This window comes from Macaca mulatta, chromosome 6 (assembly GCF_049350105.2).
Source record: "Macaca mulatta isolate MMU2019108-1 chromosome 6, T2T-MMU8v2.0, whole genome shotgun sequence".
Lineage (NCBI taxonomy): Eukaryota > Metazoa > Chordata > Mammalia > Primates > Cercopithecidae > Macaca > Macaca mulatta.
In genome coordinates, this window is record NC_133411.1 from 121332549 (window position 1) to 121350308 (window position 17760).

At 49.2% G+C, this 17760-nt stretch overlaps 1 protein-coding gene across 1 annotated transcript; it reads left to right on the plus strand.

The window, feature by feature from the left end:
• The first annotated feature begins 382 nt into the window (after positions 1 to 382).
• On the plus strand, positions 383 to 16739 carry LOC144341286 (uncharacterized). The gene is made up of 7 exons (XM_078004361.1): positions 383 to 398; positions 1703 to 1883; positions 1925 to 1988; positions 2032 to 2226; positions 2299 to 2901; positions 14179 to 14366; positions 15098 to 16739. Exons 1-7 carry the CDS (start codon positions 383 to 385, stop codon positions 15189 to 15191), a joined length of 1341 nt encoding a protein of 446 aa, XP_077860487.1. The 3' UTR covers positions 15192 to 16739.
• The last annotated feature ends 1021 nt before the right edge of the window (positions 16740 to 17760 follow it).

Sequence of the window (17760 nt, forward strand, 5' to 3'; positions counted from 1 at the left end):
CCCAGCCCTTACATACAGACAAACTTTTCAACATAATCCGTAACCTTGGGGGTGTTGACACTCTAACTTTTATTGTTTTTAATTAACTATTTCTTTTCCCTAAACAATACCTGTTCATTGGAGAGAAAAATAGCATTACCTATACTAAGCAAAAGAAAGGAAATAAAATGTTCAGAAACATTTACATATGTATGCAGACTCACACACACTCACACACACACACACACACACGCACAGGCTCGCACTGTGTCTAGGACTGCCTTTTCACTTATTTGTATGTCCTGAACATATTTCCATGTCAGTAGACACTTATCCTCGTAGCGGTAACAGCAATTAAATATTATTGCAGCATCTATTTTTATTATCATTTATTTAACTCGTCATGGTTGAACTGTTCGGTTGTATCTATCGTTTTCTGTATTACAGGCAATTTGATGACAAATGACCCATCCCCTAATGTTCAATATAAAAATATCTAGTGTATAAGGAGATAAGGGGTATTTGGCTAAAATAAAATTCAGCGTGCCCCACCTTCTCCACATGTAATATGCTCTAAAAAGGCATAATAATTAAATTAGCCCTTCTATTCTCCAGCACAGATCCTGAGCCCAGCAGTGGGTGCGGGTGCTTAGAGCCTCGGTCTGCTCTCCTACCCGCCAAAAGGCAAAGGCCACTCAACTGCCTCCTTAAGACACCCAGGATTCTCCTCTTCTTTTTTATTAATAGAATAAAGCCCAGGCTCAGTGCATGAGAGCAGCGCTCTTCGACTTTGCATTCATCAGAGTAACCTAGATGGCTTGTTTAAAAATACACATTCCCTGGCTGCGCTCGCAGAAACTGGACTTCAGTGGTTTAGTGGGGGTGTGCATAGGCCAGGTGATTCTGAGGACCACGGGGGGTTAGGGACTGCCCCGTTAATTCCGGCCAATGGAGAGATCAGACCATCCAGCATTGTCTGCAGCATATTTCTTTTTCCTCTTTTGCAATGAATATTTGATGCTCAGCGGGATGAGCCCCAGGATGAGGTACACATGCAAGAAAAATCCATGCCTCTCCATCTTTTCCCCAGGATTGCCCTTTGGCGAGACTCTCTTTTGCGACTGCTTCACTTTCCCAGGTTCATAGAAGAAACCTCTTCTTAGTCTCTTTTGTTGTCTCTTATCTGTTCAACAAACACCCACTGCGCAGGACCATCCTCCGGTAAGCCGTCCAGTGGGGCCATTTGGGAGCCCTTCGTCGTGGGGTGAGCGCTGCAGGAACCGGGGCCCCATAAGCCCCTGCTTTTGTCGGGGCTGCCCCCTCTCCCATCGCAGGGTAACTGGCACCAGGCTGTTAAGCTGTGGATAGGCAACCGCACATCCCATTGGGTGTGCGTATTTCAGCACGTGGAGTTGGCCAGTGAAGCCGGCCGAGGTCGGCACAGGTGGGGAGGAAGGGTCGTCCCGCCTCCCGTCCAGGCCAGTCCTGTTGCGCCTCCTCCTGCCCCACTCTGACTTTCGCGCGCCCAGGCGTCTCTGAGGGTCGCGCCCGATACCCTCCTCTACCCCAAGGCTGCTTCTCCCCAAGGGCCGGGCTGGGGCCCAGGAGCGTCACAGCCTCCGTAGGCCCCGGAAATCGCAGCTTCGTCAAAGCTAAGCCTGCCACGATCAGCTTTTCCCACCACCTGGAGGATCCACTCTCCGTCCGTCCTTCCCGACCTCAGGCTGCAGAGAAAACTTGGGGGCGGGGGTCGAGGAAGCCGCGCCCCAAGGCTCCCAGCACAGCCCCAAGAGGAATCCTGCAGGCAACAAGAAGCTGTACACGCGGCCGGGCGCGAGCCTCCGAGTCCAGGTGGGGTCTCCGCGCCCCAATTCCACCCCGCCCCGCATCGGCGCCCCCCGCAAGTGAGGGGTTTCCACACGCCCCGGCGTTCCCGCCCACTCAGGGTCTCCCTCGACCCCCCGGGAGATGCTCCCCGCTTTCTATCCCGCCCCGCTCTGGCGCGCCAGGTAAACGATGTGACCCCGCCCCCCTGCGGTCTCTCCTCCCCAGGACGCTGCCCCCGTCCCCACTTGTGGTGCTCGGGGCATCTCTAAAGCCCCCAACCAGAGTCCTCCAACCCACCCGCGAGGCTCGCGCACCAGCAACGCGGCCCCGCCCGCAGGGACCCCGCCCACCTGTGGCTCTACCCCCGCCTCTGCGGCCTCCCCCACCGCTAGCGCGGCCCCCACCTACGACGACCCCCGCGTAGGTCCTCCTGCCCACACCCGCCACCCCGCCAGCCCCTGTCCCAGCCCCTAGCCGTGCCCCCGCCCCTAGCCGCGCCCCCGCCCCCGCCCCCGCAGCCCCTCCTGTGCGCTCGGGTCCATCCCGTCACCGCCCATTGGCCCTGGGTCAGCGCAGGGGCGCCGGCCTGGCTGCGGTTCCGAGTCGGGCGCGCGCCGGCAGGGTTCCCATTGCCAGCGGCGCAGCCAGACTAGGAGCTGCCCTCCGCCTTCTCGCCATGGACGCGGACGACTCCCGGGACACCAAGGGCTCCTTGCGGAAGTTCCTGGAGCACCTCTTCGGGGCCCGCAAGGCCATCGGCGTGCTGACCAGCGGCGGGGATGCTCAAGGTGCGCGCCCCCCTCCCGGCGGCGAGGGAGTGACGGACGGAGGAGGGAGAACAGAGCGAAGTGGATGGGGCGACGGGACAGAAGAGGGGGGAAGCGATGGGAGGACCCGGGGGAAAGGTGGGGAAGCGATGGGAAGAACCGGGGAGACGAGCGGGGAAGCGATGGGGAGAACTGGAGAGAAGCCCGTGACCCGGAGCGGCAGGGGTACCTGCGGCGCGGCGTGAGCCAGCAAGGCAGCCCCGAGGTCCTTGCCGGGTGGGGCGGAGGAGGAAGGGACACGGCGGTAGGAACCTCCGTCCGGAAGAGAGTGAGCTTTCCACCCCCTCCGGTTTATGTTTTAAATTGAGCCTGGCAGAGGGGGTCGCCTGGAGCGCCCTTGGGCGACGTTCTCCCTCAGAGCTGTAGGACGGGGCCGGGCTTCCCCTCCGAAGCGTGGGTACAGCGCGATCACTTGCTAAGTGGCCCCCTGCCCCCTAACTCCGCCCCACGTCATCCCCCAGCATGTCGCTTTTCCGCTGGAAGAGTTTAAAAAAGGGTTTCCTAAAAGGATTTAAAAAAAAAAAAAAAAAAAAAAAAGGGTTTCCTGCACTAGTCGCTTTTCGGCTAGTGACAATACCGAAAACTAAAATGAGTCCCAGGCCCTCCCCGCCAGCCTCTGCGGACGGGAAGGACCAGGAAGCGGGGACTCCGGGACGTCAGCGGAGCCGGGGCGCGGGCTCTGGGCTTCCCCTTCCCTGCAATGTAGAAGCGGCTCTCCAGGAGGGGTCCGAGTCTGGGCCCACAACGCGGGCGCGCCGGGAGGACATTTAACATTGACGAGCCGGAGGTGGTGGACACTGTGCGCCCCAGGCCCCGAGTGCACGTGGGGGCGCCGGTGCCCCGACGGTGGAGCGCCCGGATCCTTGCAGCCGCTGGATGGTAGATCCGCGCTTCCCAGGCAAACGCTACCTGGGAGCCTTAGCGATCGCGCGGGCTGGAGACGCGACGCGCCCGGAGCTGGGTTTTGATTTTTATTTTCCCGGTTCCTCCTGCAGCAGATGCATGGAAAGGCCCGGATGGCGGATTTCCTCCCGTTTCGGGACCGCGCACTGCACAAGGATGGAGCGGGGATGGGGCCCCAGCCCCCGGCCCCGGTGACCTTCCCTTCGCCCTTGAGCGCGCGGGGCGGGCGGTGGTGCTGCAGGTTGGGGCGCTGTGGGCGCCGCCCACCCCGCCGCGAGCGCCTACGTGATGCCGGGCCCGTAGTCTCCTTGCGCCCAGGCCCGGACATCCGTCTGCCACGCACTCCCCGAGCCCGCAGCGCAGCCTCCCCAGGCCCAGCACCCCCCGCGGGAGACCCCAGTGGCAGCGCCAGACCCCGCCCTGCAGCCCGACCCCCAGCGCCCCTGGGAAGTGCTCTGGCGTTAGCGTTCTAGTAAAAGGACCCCCCCAGCCTCAGCATTCCTCCTGTAGGGTTGGATTCTCAGAGAAAGAAAAGGTGATGCAGCAGACGCTGGGATTGGAGAAATTACCAGAGTGAAGTGGAAATAGTCTGGCCAGCATGACTTAAACCGGCCTGGAGATGTGCAAGTACCAGTGGAACCGCCTGAGGTCGGGATAGGACCCAGAGTGGCTTCTCAGTCAAAGGCCTTCAGAAGCAGAGGGAACATCTTGAGTGACTTTACCTGGGCCGCCAAAGACAAGAAACCTTTGGCACGGGAAGAGGAACCGATCTCTGGAAGTCACCAGGGCGGGTGGAAGGTCAGGGGTTCAAGCTTATTTTGGAATTTAGGTACTGTGGTTCCTGCACGGTGGCTCGTGCTTGTCATTCCAGTGCATTGGGAGGCCAAGGCAGGAGGATCGCTTGAGCCCAGGAGTTCCAGAGCAGCCTGGACAACATAGTGAGACTCTGTGTCTACAAAAAAAAAAAAAAAAGAAAGAAAAACATTCAGATGCTGTATGTATTGGAAAATATTTATGGGTCATTCCTTTGGGCTTCATGTCCAAAAGCTTGCTAAAATGCTTGGGAGTTTGTGTACAGGCATGTGAGATTAGGATACATTGGCAGAATCGCGGTGTTCTCTTTTATCCTGGTTTTGCCACCTGGGAGGAGTTACACATATTGAAGGTTAGTAAGTCCACGCCTCTTCTCTTCTGGGGAAAAAGGTACTTTGGAAACCAATATTATGTGGGAACGTGGCTTGGTTGGTACAGCCTCGGCTTAATGGGAGACAGCTGCCCTCAGCTCTGCAGGTGGCATCAAATACGGTGGCCTCGAGCCCACATGGGTCACACCTGGGCTGTCCCTGGGGAAGCCCGCCACGGCGGGTCACCTGGGCATTCTTTCCCTGGCAGAGCCGAAGTCACAATTTTTTTGTAGACTCTAAAGAGCTTTACCCTTCCGAGATATGATCTTGAACCTGTTGGAGCATTTGGACGCATTTCTTTTAAGGAAGTTCACCTCCAGATGTGCTCAGAGGGCCTGGTCTTAGCTGCCACAGATTTACAAATTCTTACAGTAAGTAGGTTATTCCTCGAGAATTTATCTGTTGTGCCCCCATTCTTTTTGCCATTTTATTCTGATTCTATATTAGTACTTGATTTTCCCTGACATAGAAGACTATTGCCTGTAGCTAGAGATCAGAGAACATATTCACATTCAAGTATTAATTTCAGGGGAATTACCTGTCAGATGTGAAATTATGGTAAAATTCCATATATTAAAATGACCATAGCTACCATTTGTTGAAAATATTTTGTATACTAGGAGCTTTACAATTCTTATCTCCAAGCCTAGATACATGATCCCAAGAGAGGCATGCCCTTATTTTGGAAGTGGGGAGAAAGACTCACAAAGAAAAATAACTTAGGTAAGGGCATGAGGGGCATACGTGATTGTAGTAGGAGCAAAACAGATCCTAATTCCAAATATTGTACTCTCCCTTAGACCATGAAGAGTGCTTATGTCTGGCTCTGTCACCCAGGCTGGAGTGTAGTGGTGCCATCATAGCTCACTGCAGCCTCAAACTCCTGGGCTCAAGTGATCCTCCTGCCTCAGCCTTCTGAGTAGCAAGGAAGACAGGAATGCACCATCATGACCAGCTAATTGTTATTATTAATATTATTATTATTATTATGATTTCTGTAGAGACAGGATCTCACTATGCTGCTGAGACTGGCCTTGAACTCCTGGCCTCCTCTAGTGAGCCTCCTGCCTTGGCCTCCCAAAGAGCTGGAATTACAGACATGAGCCATCATGTCAGGCCTCCACCATACTTTTCATGGGACTTTCTTGGTGAAGCTCCTTAATCTAGTTAATGCTCAAAAGTGAACAAAACCCAACTTGCTCAAAATTACACAGATATTCTTTGGGTGGTTTTGTGAGGGGAATGGAAAATAACTTTTTATAGCGATAGGAGTCAAGGTGGCAAAAAATCATATTAAGGCTTAATACCAACGCGATGGGCTGCTTTTCTTCCCCCAGTAGAGTTCATATTATTTAATTATAAGATAAAATTGAAAATCTCTTTCCTGTATTCCTGACTCCCCAGGCCTTGAATGAAGAAAGTATTTCTCAGGCTTGTTTTTTTTTGTTTTGTTTTGTTTTGTTTTGTTTTTCCTACTTCTTTGGGTATCTTCTGTCTCAGGCTCTGGGATTTTTTGTTTTTTGTTTCCCCCTGCTTCTTCGGGTATCTTCTGTTGTCCCAAGACATGTCTGGAAACGTAAATTGATTTTCACTCAACCTAAAATAAGCTCCGCAGCTCTTGATCGCGGACTGATCATGACTAAGTGCCCACCGCCACGTCACACTGTGCCACACACCAAGAGTGACTCACTGTCTTAGTCACAGGTTGTGGCTTCTGCGGGGCCTGATGCCTGGTGGAGCTGAGTGTACTGGGAAGTCCAGGTGCATCCTTAGGGTGGGCTGGATGCGAAAGCAGCGTCCTTTTTGCCTGTGGTGACAGGAACATCAATACAGTATTTATAGAAAGGTCATATAAATTGAGTATCAACCTTTCCAATCCTAGTGAGAATAGCTAGCGTTTAGTGGCAGCTATTATGTGGCAGGCCCTCAGTGATGCTGGGCACTGACTTATCCCCACTTTACACATGAGCAAGGGATGCCCGAGGTTTTCCAGCTTCCCTGAGTTCACAGAGCTCCGTGGTGTGGCCAGGCCCTGTGGCTGCAGCAGGGATGTTCAGTGCTGCGTGTAGCTGTGTCTTCGCTGGTGACTTTCCCGTGCCCAGCACCACGCCTGGCGCTTGACAGGAACACAAGTGTTTGCTGCCTGCCTCCCGCCTGGAATCTCCAGTGAGGAGCAGGAAACCAGGGGTTCTAGCTATCTTCTTCATTCATGAAGTCCTTTAGAGGAATTCAACCCTCTCTAATCAAAAGTAGCCAACATCCTCAGGTCAATATGTATAAACTGTTAAGACTTCAAGATTAGTACCTTAAAACCGAAGTCAGAAGTGTGAGGTTTCAATTGACCGGACATGCATTAGGTCAATGCCATACACATTTATTGGACACCAGGCTTGATCCCCACATGGGCACCTTTGGTGTCTGAAGCAATATTCCTTGGGTGGTTTTGTGAGGGCAACGGAAAATGACTTTTTATAGCGATAGGAGTCAAGATGGCAAAAATGATATGAAGGCTTAGTACCAATGTGATGGGCTGCTTTTCTTCCCCCAGTAGAGTGCATATTATTTAATTATAAGATAAAATGGAAATCTCTGAAGCAACGCTTCGGAGTCCAGTAGGATGGAATGGGAAACTGAGAACAGTGCCGTTTCGCCTCACACAGCTACGGCGCCCCTCACCATCCTGTGCACACACATTCTTTGATGGGATCTTTTCAGTGTAAAGTGCAGCAATTGATTTTGCAGAAATTACTGGGTCTGGGAGGCAGACGATGAGTGATGGTGTCACCCCGTGGCACAGTGGGAGATTTATGTGATGGCATCATTTTCTATGAATGCAGACCGCTTTGTGTGCCATACTCGGAGGAACCTTCGAAGCTAGACATTTTGTCATCTTTCAAAAGAAGCATGTTTTCCCTCTTGGTTACAGAAAACTAAAAGCTTTTGATACAGGACTCCAACCTTTTATCAGGGAGAATCAGGGCTCTTTAAATAAGCTCTATCAGTCCGGGCGCGGTGGCTCAAGCCTGTAATCACTGCACTCTGGGAGGCCGAGACGGGCGGATCACGAGGTCAGGAGATCGAGACCATCCTGGTTAACACGGTGAAGCCCCGTCTCTACTAAAAAATTGCAAAAAAACTAGCCGGGCGAGGTGGCGGGCGCCTGTAGTCCCAGCTACTCGGGAGGCTGAGGCAGGAGAATGGCGTAAATCCGGGAGGCGGAGCTTGCAGTGAGCAGAGATCCTGCCACCACACTCCAGCCTGGGTGACAGAGCGAGACTCCCTCTCAAAAAATAAATAAATAATAAAATAAAAAAAATAAGCTCTATCAATCTGATGGGCCGTGAGAAACAATTAAAATTAGAAAGATGAAGATACGGTAACAACGTGGTCAGGGCAAATGTCAGTATACCAGATTGCACGTTCACAGTTGCCTTTCTGCTAAGAACGTGCGGGTGAATATGGAACAGAGGGCCATGTGTCAGTAGTTGGGTTGCGTTTTGTGTTTCTTTTCTACAAGCCCTTTCTGCTGTTGTGTTTGTGTTTATTAGAGAGTACTAGAGAGTAGCTGCCAGAGGCTGCCGTTTCCCTCCCCACTTCTCGGTTCTCTCCATCTTCACCCCCAACTGCCAGTCCTTTGTTTGGAATTACAGTCATTGTGCTTGTCAGGATGGAAGAGGCAGCCAGACACATGGCAGACCAGAGCACTGAGAGGCAGAGACTTATAAGTCCCGCCCTGGCCCTGCAGTCTGGAGTGCTGAGATAGGGTCTCGGTGTTTTCCTCTGCAGAATGGAGGCATCACTCGGTCTCTGTCTTCTCTCCGTGTCTCTTTCTTCACTCCCATCTTCCCTAACACACATCCACAGTGCAAGTCTTCAGGAGGCAAAAGAGAAAAGGCTAGACTGTGCTGGGACCCCAACCCCAGGGCCCATTTGCTGTCTTCTCAGCTTCCATGTGCCCAGAGCCGCCTGGGGGAGCCTTCGGAGGTGCAGATCCTGACTGTGTGGGTCTGAGTGAGGCTCCGACTCTCACCGGTAGGGGGAGGGCGCCGGTGCTGCGGGTCCCCCTGGGGCCAATGGGGTGGTTGCAAATCGTGCAGATCAGCTTCTCCACTTCTCCAGGTTTCTCCAACGTGAGATGCTCCCAGGAGTCCTTTGGGATTGTTTTCTGACTTTGACCAGGATTTTGACGGAGAAGATTCATTAATATAGGACCCCTTGTCTTAACGTACATATGTAAATGATCTGATGTGAAGTTTTCTGAATGGAAAATGATTGAAAGGTTGGCATGCAGTAGACTTGGGGAGTCATTCCTTCATATCTTTTCAGCTGTGTCTTACTACAATTAAGATTTTGTTTCTGTGTGTGTGTGGGGGGGTTTTGAGATGGAGTCTCCCTCTGTTGCCCAGCCTGGAGTGCAGTGGCTTGATCTGGGCTCACTGCAACCTGTGCCTCCCGGGTTCAAGCGATTTTTCTGTCCCAGCCTCCAAAGTAGTTGGGATTACAGACTTGCGCCACCACGCCCACCTGGGTTTTGTGTGTGTGTGTGTGTGTGTGTGTGTGAGTGTGTATCTTTAGTAGAGATGGGGTTTCACCATGTTGGTCAGGCTGGTCTCGAACTCCTGACCTCAAGTGATCCACCCGCCTTGGCTTCCCAAAATGCTGGGATTACAGGCTTGAGGCACCACACCTAGCCTTATTTCTGTGTTTCTGTAATCATTTCACACATTAACGGAGTGCTTTCGGTGAGTCAAGGCAGGCTTTAGGCAAAAGAACCAAGCCCTTTATGCCCCTGGAGCTCTCACTCCTGCGGCGAGGCGTGGGTACAATGTGCCTGTAGCTGGACCTGAGAAGAAAAACTCCTGTCTTATGAAAGGGCCCAGGGGAGCCTCTAGTTGGGGCCCTTTGACCTGACCCCACGGTGAGGGAGGAGTCGGTAGAGGAGGGTGGCCCAGAGGAGAACTTTGGATTTGCCTTAAGGGAACTGGGAAGCAGGTGGAGGGAAGCAGACTGACTGGGAAGCAGACTGACTGTCTCCGATAATGGTGGTTCTGTGGAGAGGAGAGGACAGGAGGGGAAGTTGTGAGTTTAGGGTCTCACAAGGAGCGGCCACAGATGGAATCTTATGGGGTGGGGCATGTGGCAGGGCAGCCCTGTGCCCACAGACACACCCTGGAGAGGAGACCCAGGGACTTGAGTGTGTGGGGCGTGGGGTAAATGGGCACTCAGCTATTACAGCTGGAAGGCAGAGCGTGTGAGCTGCGACAGACACGGGCAGATGGGGGTAAAAGGAGAGTCTTCGCAGCAGTGCTTAGAATAGCAGGAACTGGGAAAACCAGCAAAAAACTATCAACAGGAGATTAATGAATCCATTATGGCACCTGGAATGGAAGGAATTATTGTCAGCGTTTAATAAGGAGCTTTGTGCTGGTCGAAAGTCAAGAGGTGCACAGTACACTCAAGGGCAGTATTGAAGAGCCGAATCCAGAGCAGCTCTGCACAGCAGATCCCCCTGGGGCCAGAGGGGCCGTTTGCAAATCCAAGCAGATCCCCTTCTTGGAGGTTTCTCCAACGGGAGCATCTCCCAGGATTGGGGCCTGCGTGGGTGGCTTGTGTTATATATGCAATTTTAAATGATCTAGTTGCCACATTAAAGAAAGGCGGGCCGGGACGGGGGGACACTGGGTGCCATGATTCATGCCTGTAATCCCAGCACTTTGTGAGCCCAAGGCAGGTGGATTACTTGAGCCCAGGAGTTTGAGGCCAGCCTGGGGAACATGGAGAGACCCAGTTGCTACCAAAAATATAAAGCAATTAGTCGGATGTGGCGGTGCACACCTACAGTCCCAGCCCCGTGGGAGATTGAGGTGAGAGGATTGCCTGAGCCCAGGAGTTGGAGGCTGCAGTGAGCTGTGACTGCACAGGTTCACTCCAGCCTGGGCAACAGAGTGAGACCCTATCTAAAGGAAAAAAAGTAAAAAAAAAAAAAACAAAAAAAAAAAAACTGTTTTATATTCAGCATTCAGCCCACTATTTTGATAACAATCAGTTATTGTGTTGATTAGTATTTTACACCGTTTTCCATACTAAGTCTTTGAAATCCATTGTGTAAAGAATCTTAAAGTTCATCTCCATGTGGACGGGATGCACGTGGCCAGCGACAGTGTCTCGCTCTGTCACCCAGGCTGGAGCGCGGGTGGTGCAATCTCCGCTCACTGCCAGCTCCTCCTCCCGGGTTCACGCCATTCTCCTGCCTCAGCCTCCTGAGTAGCTGGGACTGCAGGCGTCTGCCACCATGCCCAGCTAATTTTGTATTTTTAGTAGAGATAGAGTTTCACCATGTTGATTAGGCTGGTCTTGAACTCCTAACCTCAGGTGATCTCCCCACCTCGGCCTCCCAAAGTGTTGAAATTAAAGGCATGAGCTACCACGCCCACTGGGCTAATTTTTAAGTTTTAGAGATGGGTTCTCACTGTTACCCATGCTAGTCTCAAACTCCTGGCCTCAAGCAGTCCTCCCATATTGGTCTCCCAAAGTGCTTGGATTTGCAAGCATGAGCTACCACACCTAGCCAAAAATTGATCTTTAATTTTAAACTTCATCTAGAGATGTGACAAACACCAGATGAGGTATTTGTTAAAATACTTTATAACCCTTGTACAGTAATAGAGTAATCCAACTGACAATTTCACAAAACTCAATTTTTGGCAACAAGTTCAAGGTTATACATGATAATAAAGATAACATTTATTCAACCAGAGGTAAAAGGTTACAATGATAGAATTTATCTTTTTCTTTACTATGTTGTCTGAGCTATGGTTAAGGTTTGGGGAACTGGTATCTTAAAGAACCTTCAGAAATTTCTCATTCTAGAATTTAGAAACAAACTTTACACTCTCGGGGTTGAGAGAATCCAGAAGCAATCACCACCCCTAGTGTCCAGATGCTACTCTCCAAAGGCCCTTCCCCACTAGCCACAGAAATCAGAGCTCCCTGGGAAACAGACAGTTGAGCCTCTGGAGCAGGGAGGGCCTGGCTGTGCATGCTTTAGGGAGGTGGGAGTGGGGGCATAGAAACCAAAGAAGTGAGACCAAAATGGGCCAACAGCCGGGGCAAATGTGGGCATAAAACTAAATTCCATCTGATCACATCGTCTCAAATATGTACATATACAGAAACATTTCTGTGAGGTCACAGGGGTACTAAAAAACAAAACAAAAGACTGGCGGGGGGGGGAAGAAGAAAAGAAAGAACTCTCTTCTCCATGTTGGGCGCAATGACTCACGCCTGTAATCCCAGCACTTTGGGAGGTCAAGGTGGGCAAATTGTTTGAACTCAGGAGATCGAGACCAGCCTGGGCACCACGGCGAGACTCTGTCTTTACAAAAAAATATAAGCACTAGCTGGGCATGGTGGTGCACACCTGTAGTCCCAGCTACTCAGGAGGCTGAGGTGGCCCAGGAGGCTGAGGCTGCAGTAAGCTAAGACCATGCCACTGTACTCCAGCCTGGGGGACAGAACCAGACCCTGTCTTTAAAAAAAAAAAAAAAAAAAAAGACAGCCTCTTCTGTCATCATTAGAGGTAGTTCCTGCACCACCCCTCCTCCTCAAACTGGACTTCCCAGGGAGAGCAGCCGCCCCTGCCTTTTCCACAGAACCATATTTCAAGATAACCCGACAGCCCCAGCTGATGTGGAGCTCTTCTTTGAAGAAGTCCAGCAAACGAATGAAGAATTACAGAATTTGAAAACTTCACAAACTCTAATAAATGATTCAGGCAATAATCCTCAATGAATATGAAAACCATTAATAGGTTGATGAGAAACTCATTATCACAGGACACCAGAAACTCAAGTGCACCAGCTGCTCCGTGGCTGAAGGGAGAAAGCAGATCTTCACAAGACAGTGGCCGACTCTCAGCATGCACCCCGCTGGCGTGAGACCCCCCCAGTGGAGGCAAGCAGGCCTCACACGACGGTAGAATGTGGCCATCTATGCAGAACTCCCCACGAGGGACTCTGCTTCAAAAGTCACAGCCTGACTGAAACTAAGTCTTTGGATCTAAGTTCCAGTTCTCAGGAAACACAGGAACATGGCACCCAACACCACACAGAAGCAGCCAGGTCACCTGGAAAGTGAGAGCGCCCGGAGGAAACCCGGCCTGCACACTCCGCTGCCGTCCGAGAGGGTGCCCAGGAGAGACCCGGGCTGACCAGCTGTGATCTGTGGGACCCTGTGCCACAAACACTTTGAGGCCAACTAGAAGATTTGAATATGGAATAAGAAATAGGCAGTTTTAAGAAAGCATGTTTTATTCTATTAAAACTGAAAATGGCATTAGCTCATGTAAGAAAGAATCCTGATGTTTTAGGGTCACAAATTCAAATATTTAGGGGTAGATGATGACGTTTATAATTTACTTCCAAAAACTTCACAAGGAAAAGGATATCTATTATGTGATAAGTGTTTAGGGGCTCATTATCCTAGTCTACTTTTCTGTATGCTTGAAAGTTTTCATAATTCTTTTTACGTAAAATAATCTTGGAAATATGTTTTTACATTAGCATTTATATGGAAATTATTAGTATTTTATATAATACATATTACTACATTATTATGATAATGACCTTATATTAGTGACATAAGAAACAAGCGATGTATCAGAAAGTGAGGATGTAATTAAGGTTCTGTGACTGCATCCACTATCGGAAGAGCACTTCTCCGTGCCAAGGACAGACTCGAAGCTTCACACACCCTGGGTCGGGGTGGGCACCATCCATGCACCCCCACTCTCCATGCAACAAAACTGGAAGCGAGACAAGAAGCTGGGGGCCAGGACTCTTCTCTGGGGTTCTCTAAACACCGTGTTTGTAACCACCATGCTGAGCCCACTGAAGACTATCATTGTAAATGTCCAAAATCAATGTCCAAGTAAGATAGGCAAACTTAGGCCAAGAATCTTACCTACACTTAGATATTTCTTAAGCATCGCTAAATGTGAGAGAAGCCGTGTCATGAAAATGTAAGAACACAAACAAGTCAACTTTTCACAATCCACCATCAAACTTTTCCAACAAAACATTACCTAGCATTGCCTGGGTGATAGTGAGTGACATGAAATTGCTTAAGCTGCTCCCACGTAAGCTCCGGGATGCAGAGTGGGTCACCCCCAGAGACCACTGAGTACGTGCGGAGGGGAAGAAGTCTGTTTTGAAGGTGCTGGGAGAATATCCTTTCATTGTTTGTCTTGAAATGTGAAGTAAATAAATAAGAATATATACATATAGAATAATACACACACGCTACATTACTTACCATATAGCCAATTGATCAAATTCTGGTGCATATGCCTGTAATACTTTGCAAATAAAACTGTTCTAATGGTATTAAAATAAAAAAAAAAAAAGACACCCTGCAGGCATTGTTTAACACTGTATTCAATCACCATCACCCATGCACAGGACGCAAGGATTGAGAACAATGGACTTTTTGATGTGTGTTGCAACAAACGCATAGCCGAGGGCTGTAAATCGGAGGGATCACCAGGTCTGCCTACCAGCCACCAGGCAAGTGGGGAGAAGCTGTCACCCCAACTTGAGTTTCAAGAAGACTCCTTGGAAGAAAAGACCACCAAATTGAGAATGAAAAGGTAAGAAATAGTTCACCAGCTGAGGGAGGCTACAGAGAGCAGGCCACCCATGAGCCTCAGGGATAGCAGCACAGGCAGGTTGTCAAAGTCACAAGGGGACATGAAGACACAGACCCAGGACAGCAGCCCTTAATCCAAAATGATCTCAAGACTCCTTTACACTCTGAAAAATTAACCCATTTATGCCTGAGGTTGCAATTTTTTTTGTAAAAATCAGACCTTGGCAATGACCTTGAGCTGTAGGATATAAATGACTCCCACAAGCTTAGGATTCCAATAATGGAACACTAGGCACAATTGGGTTTTAATGAGGACCCAAATAGCTTTTGATTATGTGGGCTTTTTTTTTGCCTGTGTAGGTACCTGTGTGTGTTTATATAATTTTTCTATATTCTAAATTAAAGTTGATTAAAAAATTAAAGTATTAAAAAATTTATGCATTAAGGTAAGCCATCATTACATGTTAATATAAATATGTTTGAAAAATACTTCTCATAACAAAGTAAAACACTGACTACTTAGAGTGATGCTGTGTTGCCTTTTTTGCAAATCTCTGTAGTGTCTGGCTCAGAGGCGAAGCTGGACTCCCCCATCTGCTCTGTATCCAGCTTGCTGTGTGTCACACACCTCACCACGCAGCCTCTAGAAAGTACACCATGTACTTGGGCAAGAATGAGTGAAAAAGACAATGTGTTGATAGTGGTATGAAAATAGCTTTTCTCTCCCTGCAGATCATACACGGGGGTCGTCAGACATGGTCTGAGACCTGCTGGGAAGAACAGCAGCCTGGCCCTGCTACCCCCTGGCTTCTGCTCACAGCACTGACCCCAGCTAATCCAAGAACATGTCACCTATAATGAGAATATTGAAGAAAAATCAACCATCTTCCAGATGTGTCTATATCATGATATGGTACATGGGTAAGGTAAGCTGAACACAACATAAAAAAGAAAACTTACAAACGCTCCCTTCATCTCATTAAAGATGACTCCTTTAAAGACCAAGGGCATCTGGGGGTCGCTAGGATTCTCATGTTCCAGCCGCCATCCTTCTTGCCTCAGGACAAATAATTATAAGCTGACAGTGACTCAAACACTAAAGTCTGTATCAACTAGTTAATCACGTATGACATACCAGAAATCCAGCTCACCTAAACCTGGGAAAAAGGTGGCATCCAAATACACTGAGAGGAGATCCTGAAAGTCCTTGGGATTTTGTGTGGAAAATGCATACAGAGTATAATCACTAGCTGGGTACAAATGAAAAGTGAAATTGTAAAATTTAACGGATTTCTACTAAAATTATTGAATCTCAAGCCTCATTTCCCCTTTGTCCTAGGACAGTAAGTTGTAGCTATTCTTGAGATGGGGCAGTGGCTCCATGCTCTGGCCCCCGACCTCAGCAGCTGTCCCAGCTCATCACCCTGAGTGCCAGCTTTCCCATCTCATCTCAGGATCTGCACTGGACGGCACCAGGGCTTTCTTCAGCGAACATCTAAACTCTCTCAAGTGTCTCCAGAGACTTTCACATGTCTACAAAGATGACCTCATTCTGTAACAGCATGGATTTAACTTGCTCTTCGATGTCACTCCTTCACAGAGTGCACTGTTCATCGTCACCCTATCCACTAGCGTCAGTCTTACTAAAAGTCAAACATCAATGTTAGTGGTAACTCTGGAGGCCTGGCATTGTAGCGATATCCCCAAGAGAAAATTGTTTTGAACCTTTGTGGGAAAAGTTCATGTACCTTTTATTCAAACGCTAGTTTTTATAATCTCGCTACCATGTGGCTTTCCTGAAGGATGAAATTTCTAATGTCCTTCAGGTAGAGAGAGGTAAAAAGTATTCTAGAACATTAATTGCCCACTCCTCTCATCCCTTCTCAGAAACTAACTGAATTCCCGTGTGTGTGCCTGGCAAACCCAAACACGGTTTTCCGTTCAGGATGCTGGTCTTACCTGTGAAGGCGTTCATGAACGTGGAGAGGGACCGGTTCAACATTTTGAAGAAAGGGTCTCTGCATGGGTATTTCCGAGACCCACAAAGGACAGTATGCTCAAGAATGTGAGGAACACCGGTACTGTCCACGGGAGTGGTGCGGAACTGCACACTAGAGAAGAAGGAACGGCTCGCCAGGAAGGGGGAGGAACAAGGAACAGAAGGCCAGCGACGGGGAGAAACAGAACGCTAGGGAAGGAGAATGACTAGAATACAAAACGTTCATCTTAGTGCTGTGGACACAGTTCCCAGACGCATCATCACCTCGGGCTACTAGAAATCATTCTGACACCACAATCCTCCAACCCAGGGTTTCCCAACTGTAATGTAAATCATTGATTCAGACTATAAAATTATATTTTGATGAGATTGTAAGTCCGTGTAAGCTTTTCCTTATTTTTCAAGATGCTCTGTCAATAAAAATACTAGTGAGATGATATTTCAACCACGTAACATACAGTCAGTGCTTTAAACCAAGCTTGTCTAACCCACAGCCTGCAGTCCACATGCTCAGGATGGCTTGGAATGCATCCCAACACAATCCCTACACTTTCTTAAAACATTGAGGTCCTCTATTTATTTTTTTTTAGCTCATCAACTGTCCTTAGTGTTAGTGTATTTAGTGTGTGGCCTAAGACAGTTGTTCTTCTAATGTGGCACAGGGAAGCCAAAAGATTGGACATCCTTGATTTAAATAAAACATTCAAGACCATGTTCTTACAATGCACCACGTACCTGAACAGATTGTTCGTGTCTTCTCTGGCCAGGTGTAAATACCTGGCTCCTCTGTCATCGTGGCTGAGCTTCATGGCCGTCAGGAACAGCTCGGGAACAGATGTCACCTGAGTTAACCAGAAAAACACGAGCAGTTAAATGTAGACAAAATAGCCTGTGAAATGGTGATCTTCGACACACTGAGAAAACTGGCTTTTCTGCCTGAAATTAGATGATACCGGGAAGCCAGTATTTCAGAGCTGGAGAGAACAGAACCGTCCTGTCCAAGTCCCGTATCCTACAAACAAGGAAAGTAAGACCTAAAGAAGGCAAATGAGAATGTGTGTGTATAAATGTATATTTTTGAGTGCTTATTACTGGCTAGGTATTTTCCATTTTTTTTTATTTTTAAATTTTTTATTCTGTTTTGGCTAGGCATTTTCTAATCATGTCACATAGAATCCTGTGAGGGAGGTAGTCTCATCCTCATTTACAGATGAAAAAACTGAGGCTCAGGGTGATGAAACAAGCTGCCCGAATCAGAGCCAGGATTCACCCTGGTGTCTGCCCTTCCCACGGTACTGTGCTGCACCTAAATAACACAGCACCCTTTCCAACGCCTGCTGAGTGCCTCCTGCTTTTGTGTACTGCACCTCAGTAACACAGCACCCCTTCCAACATC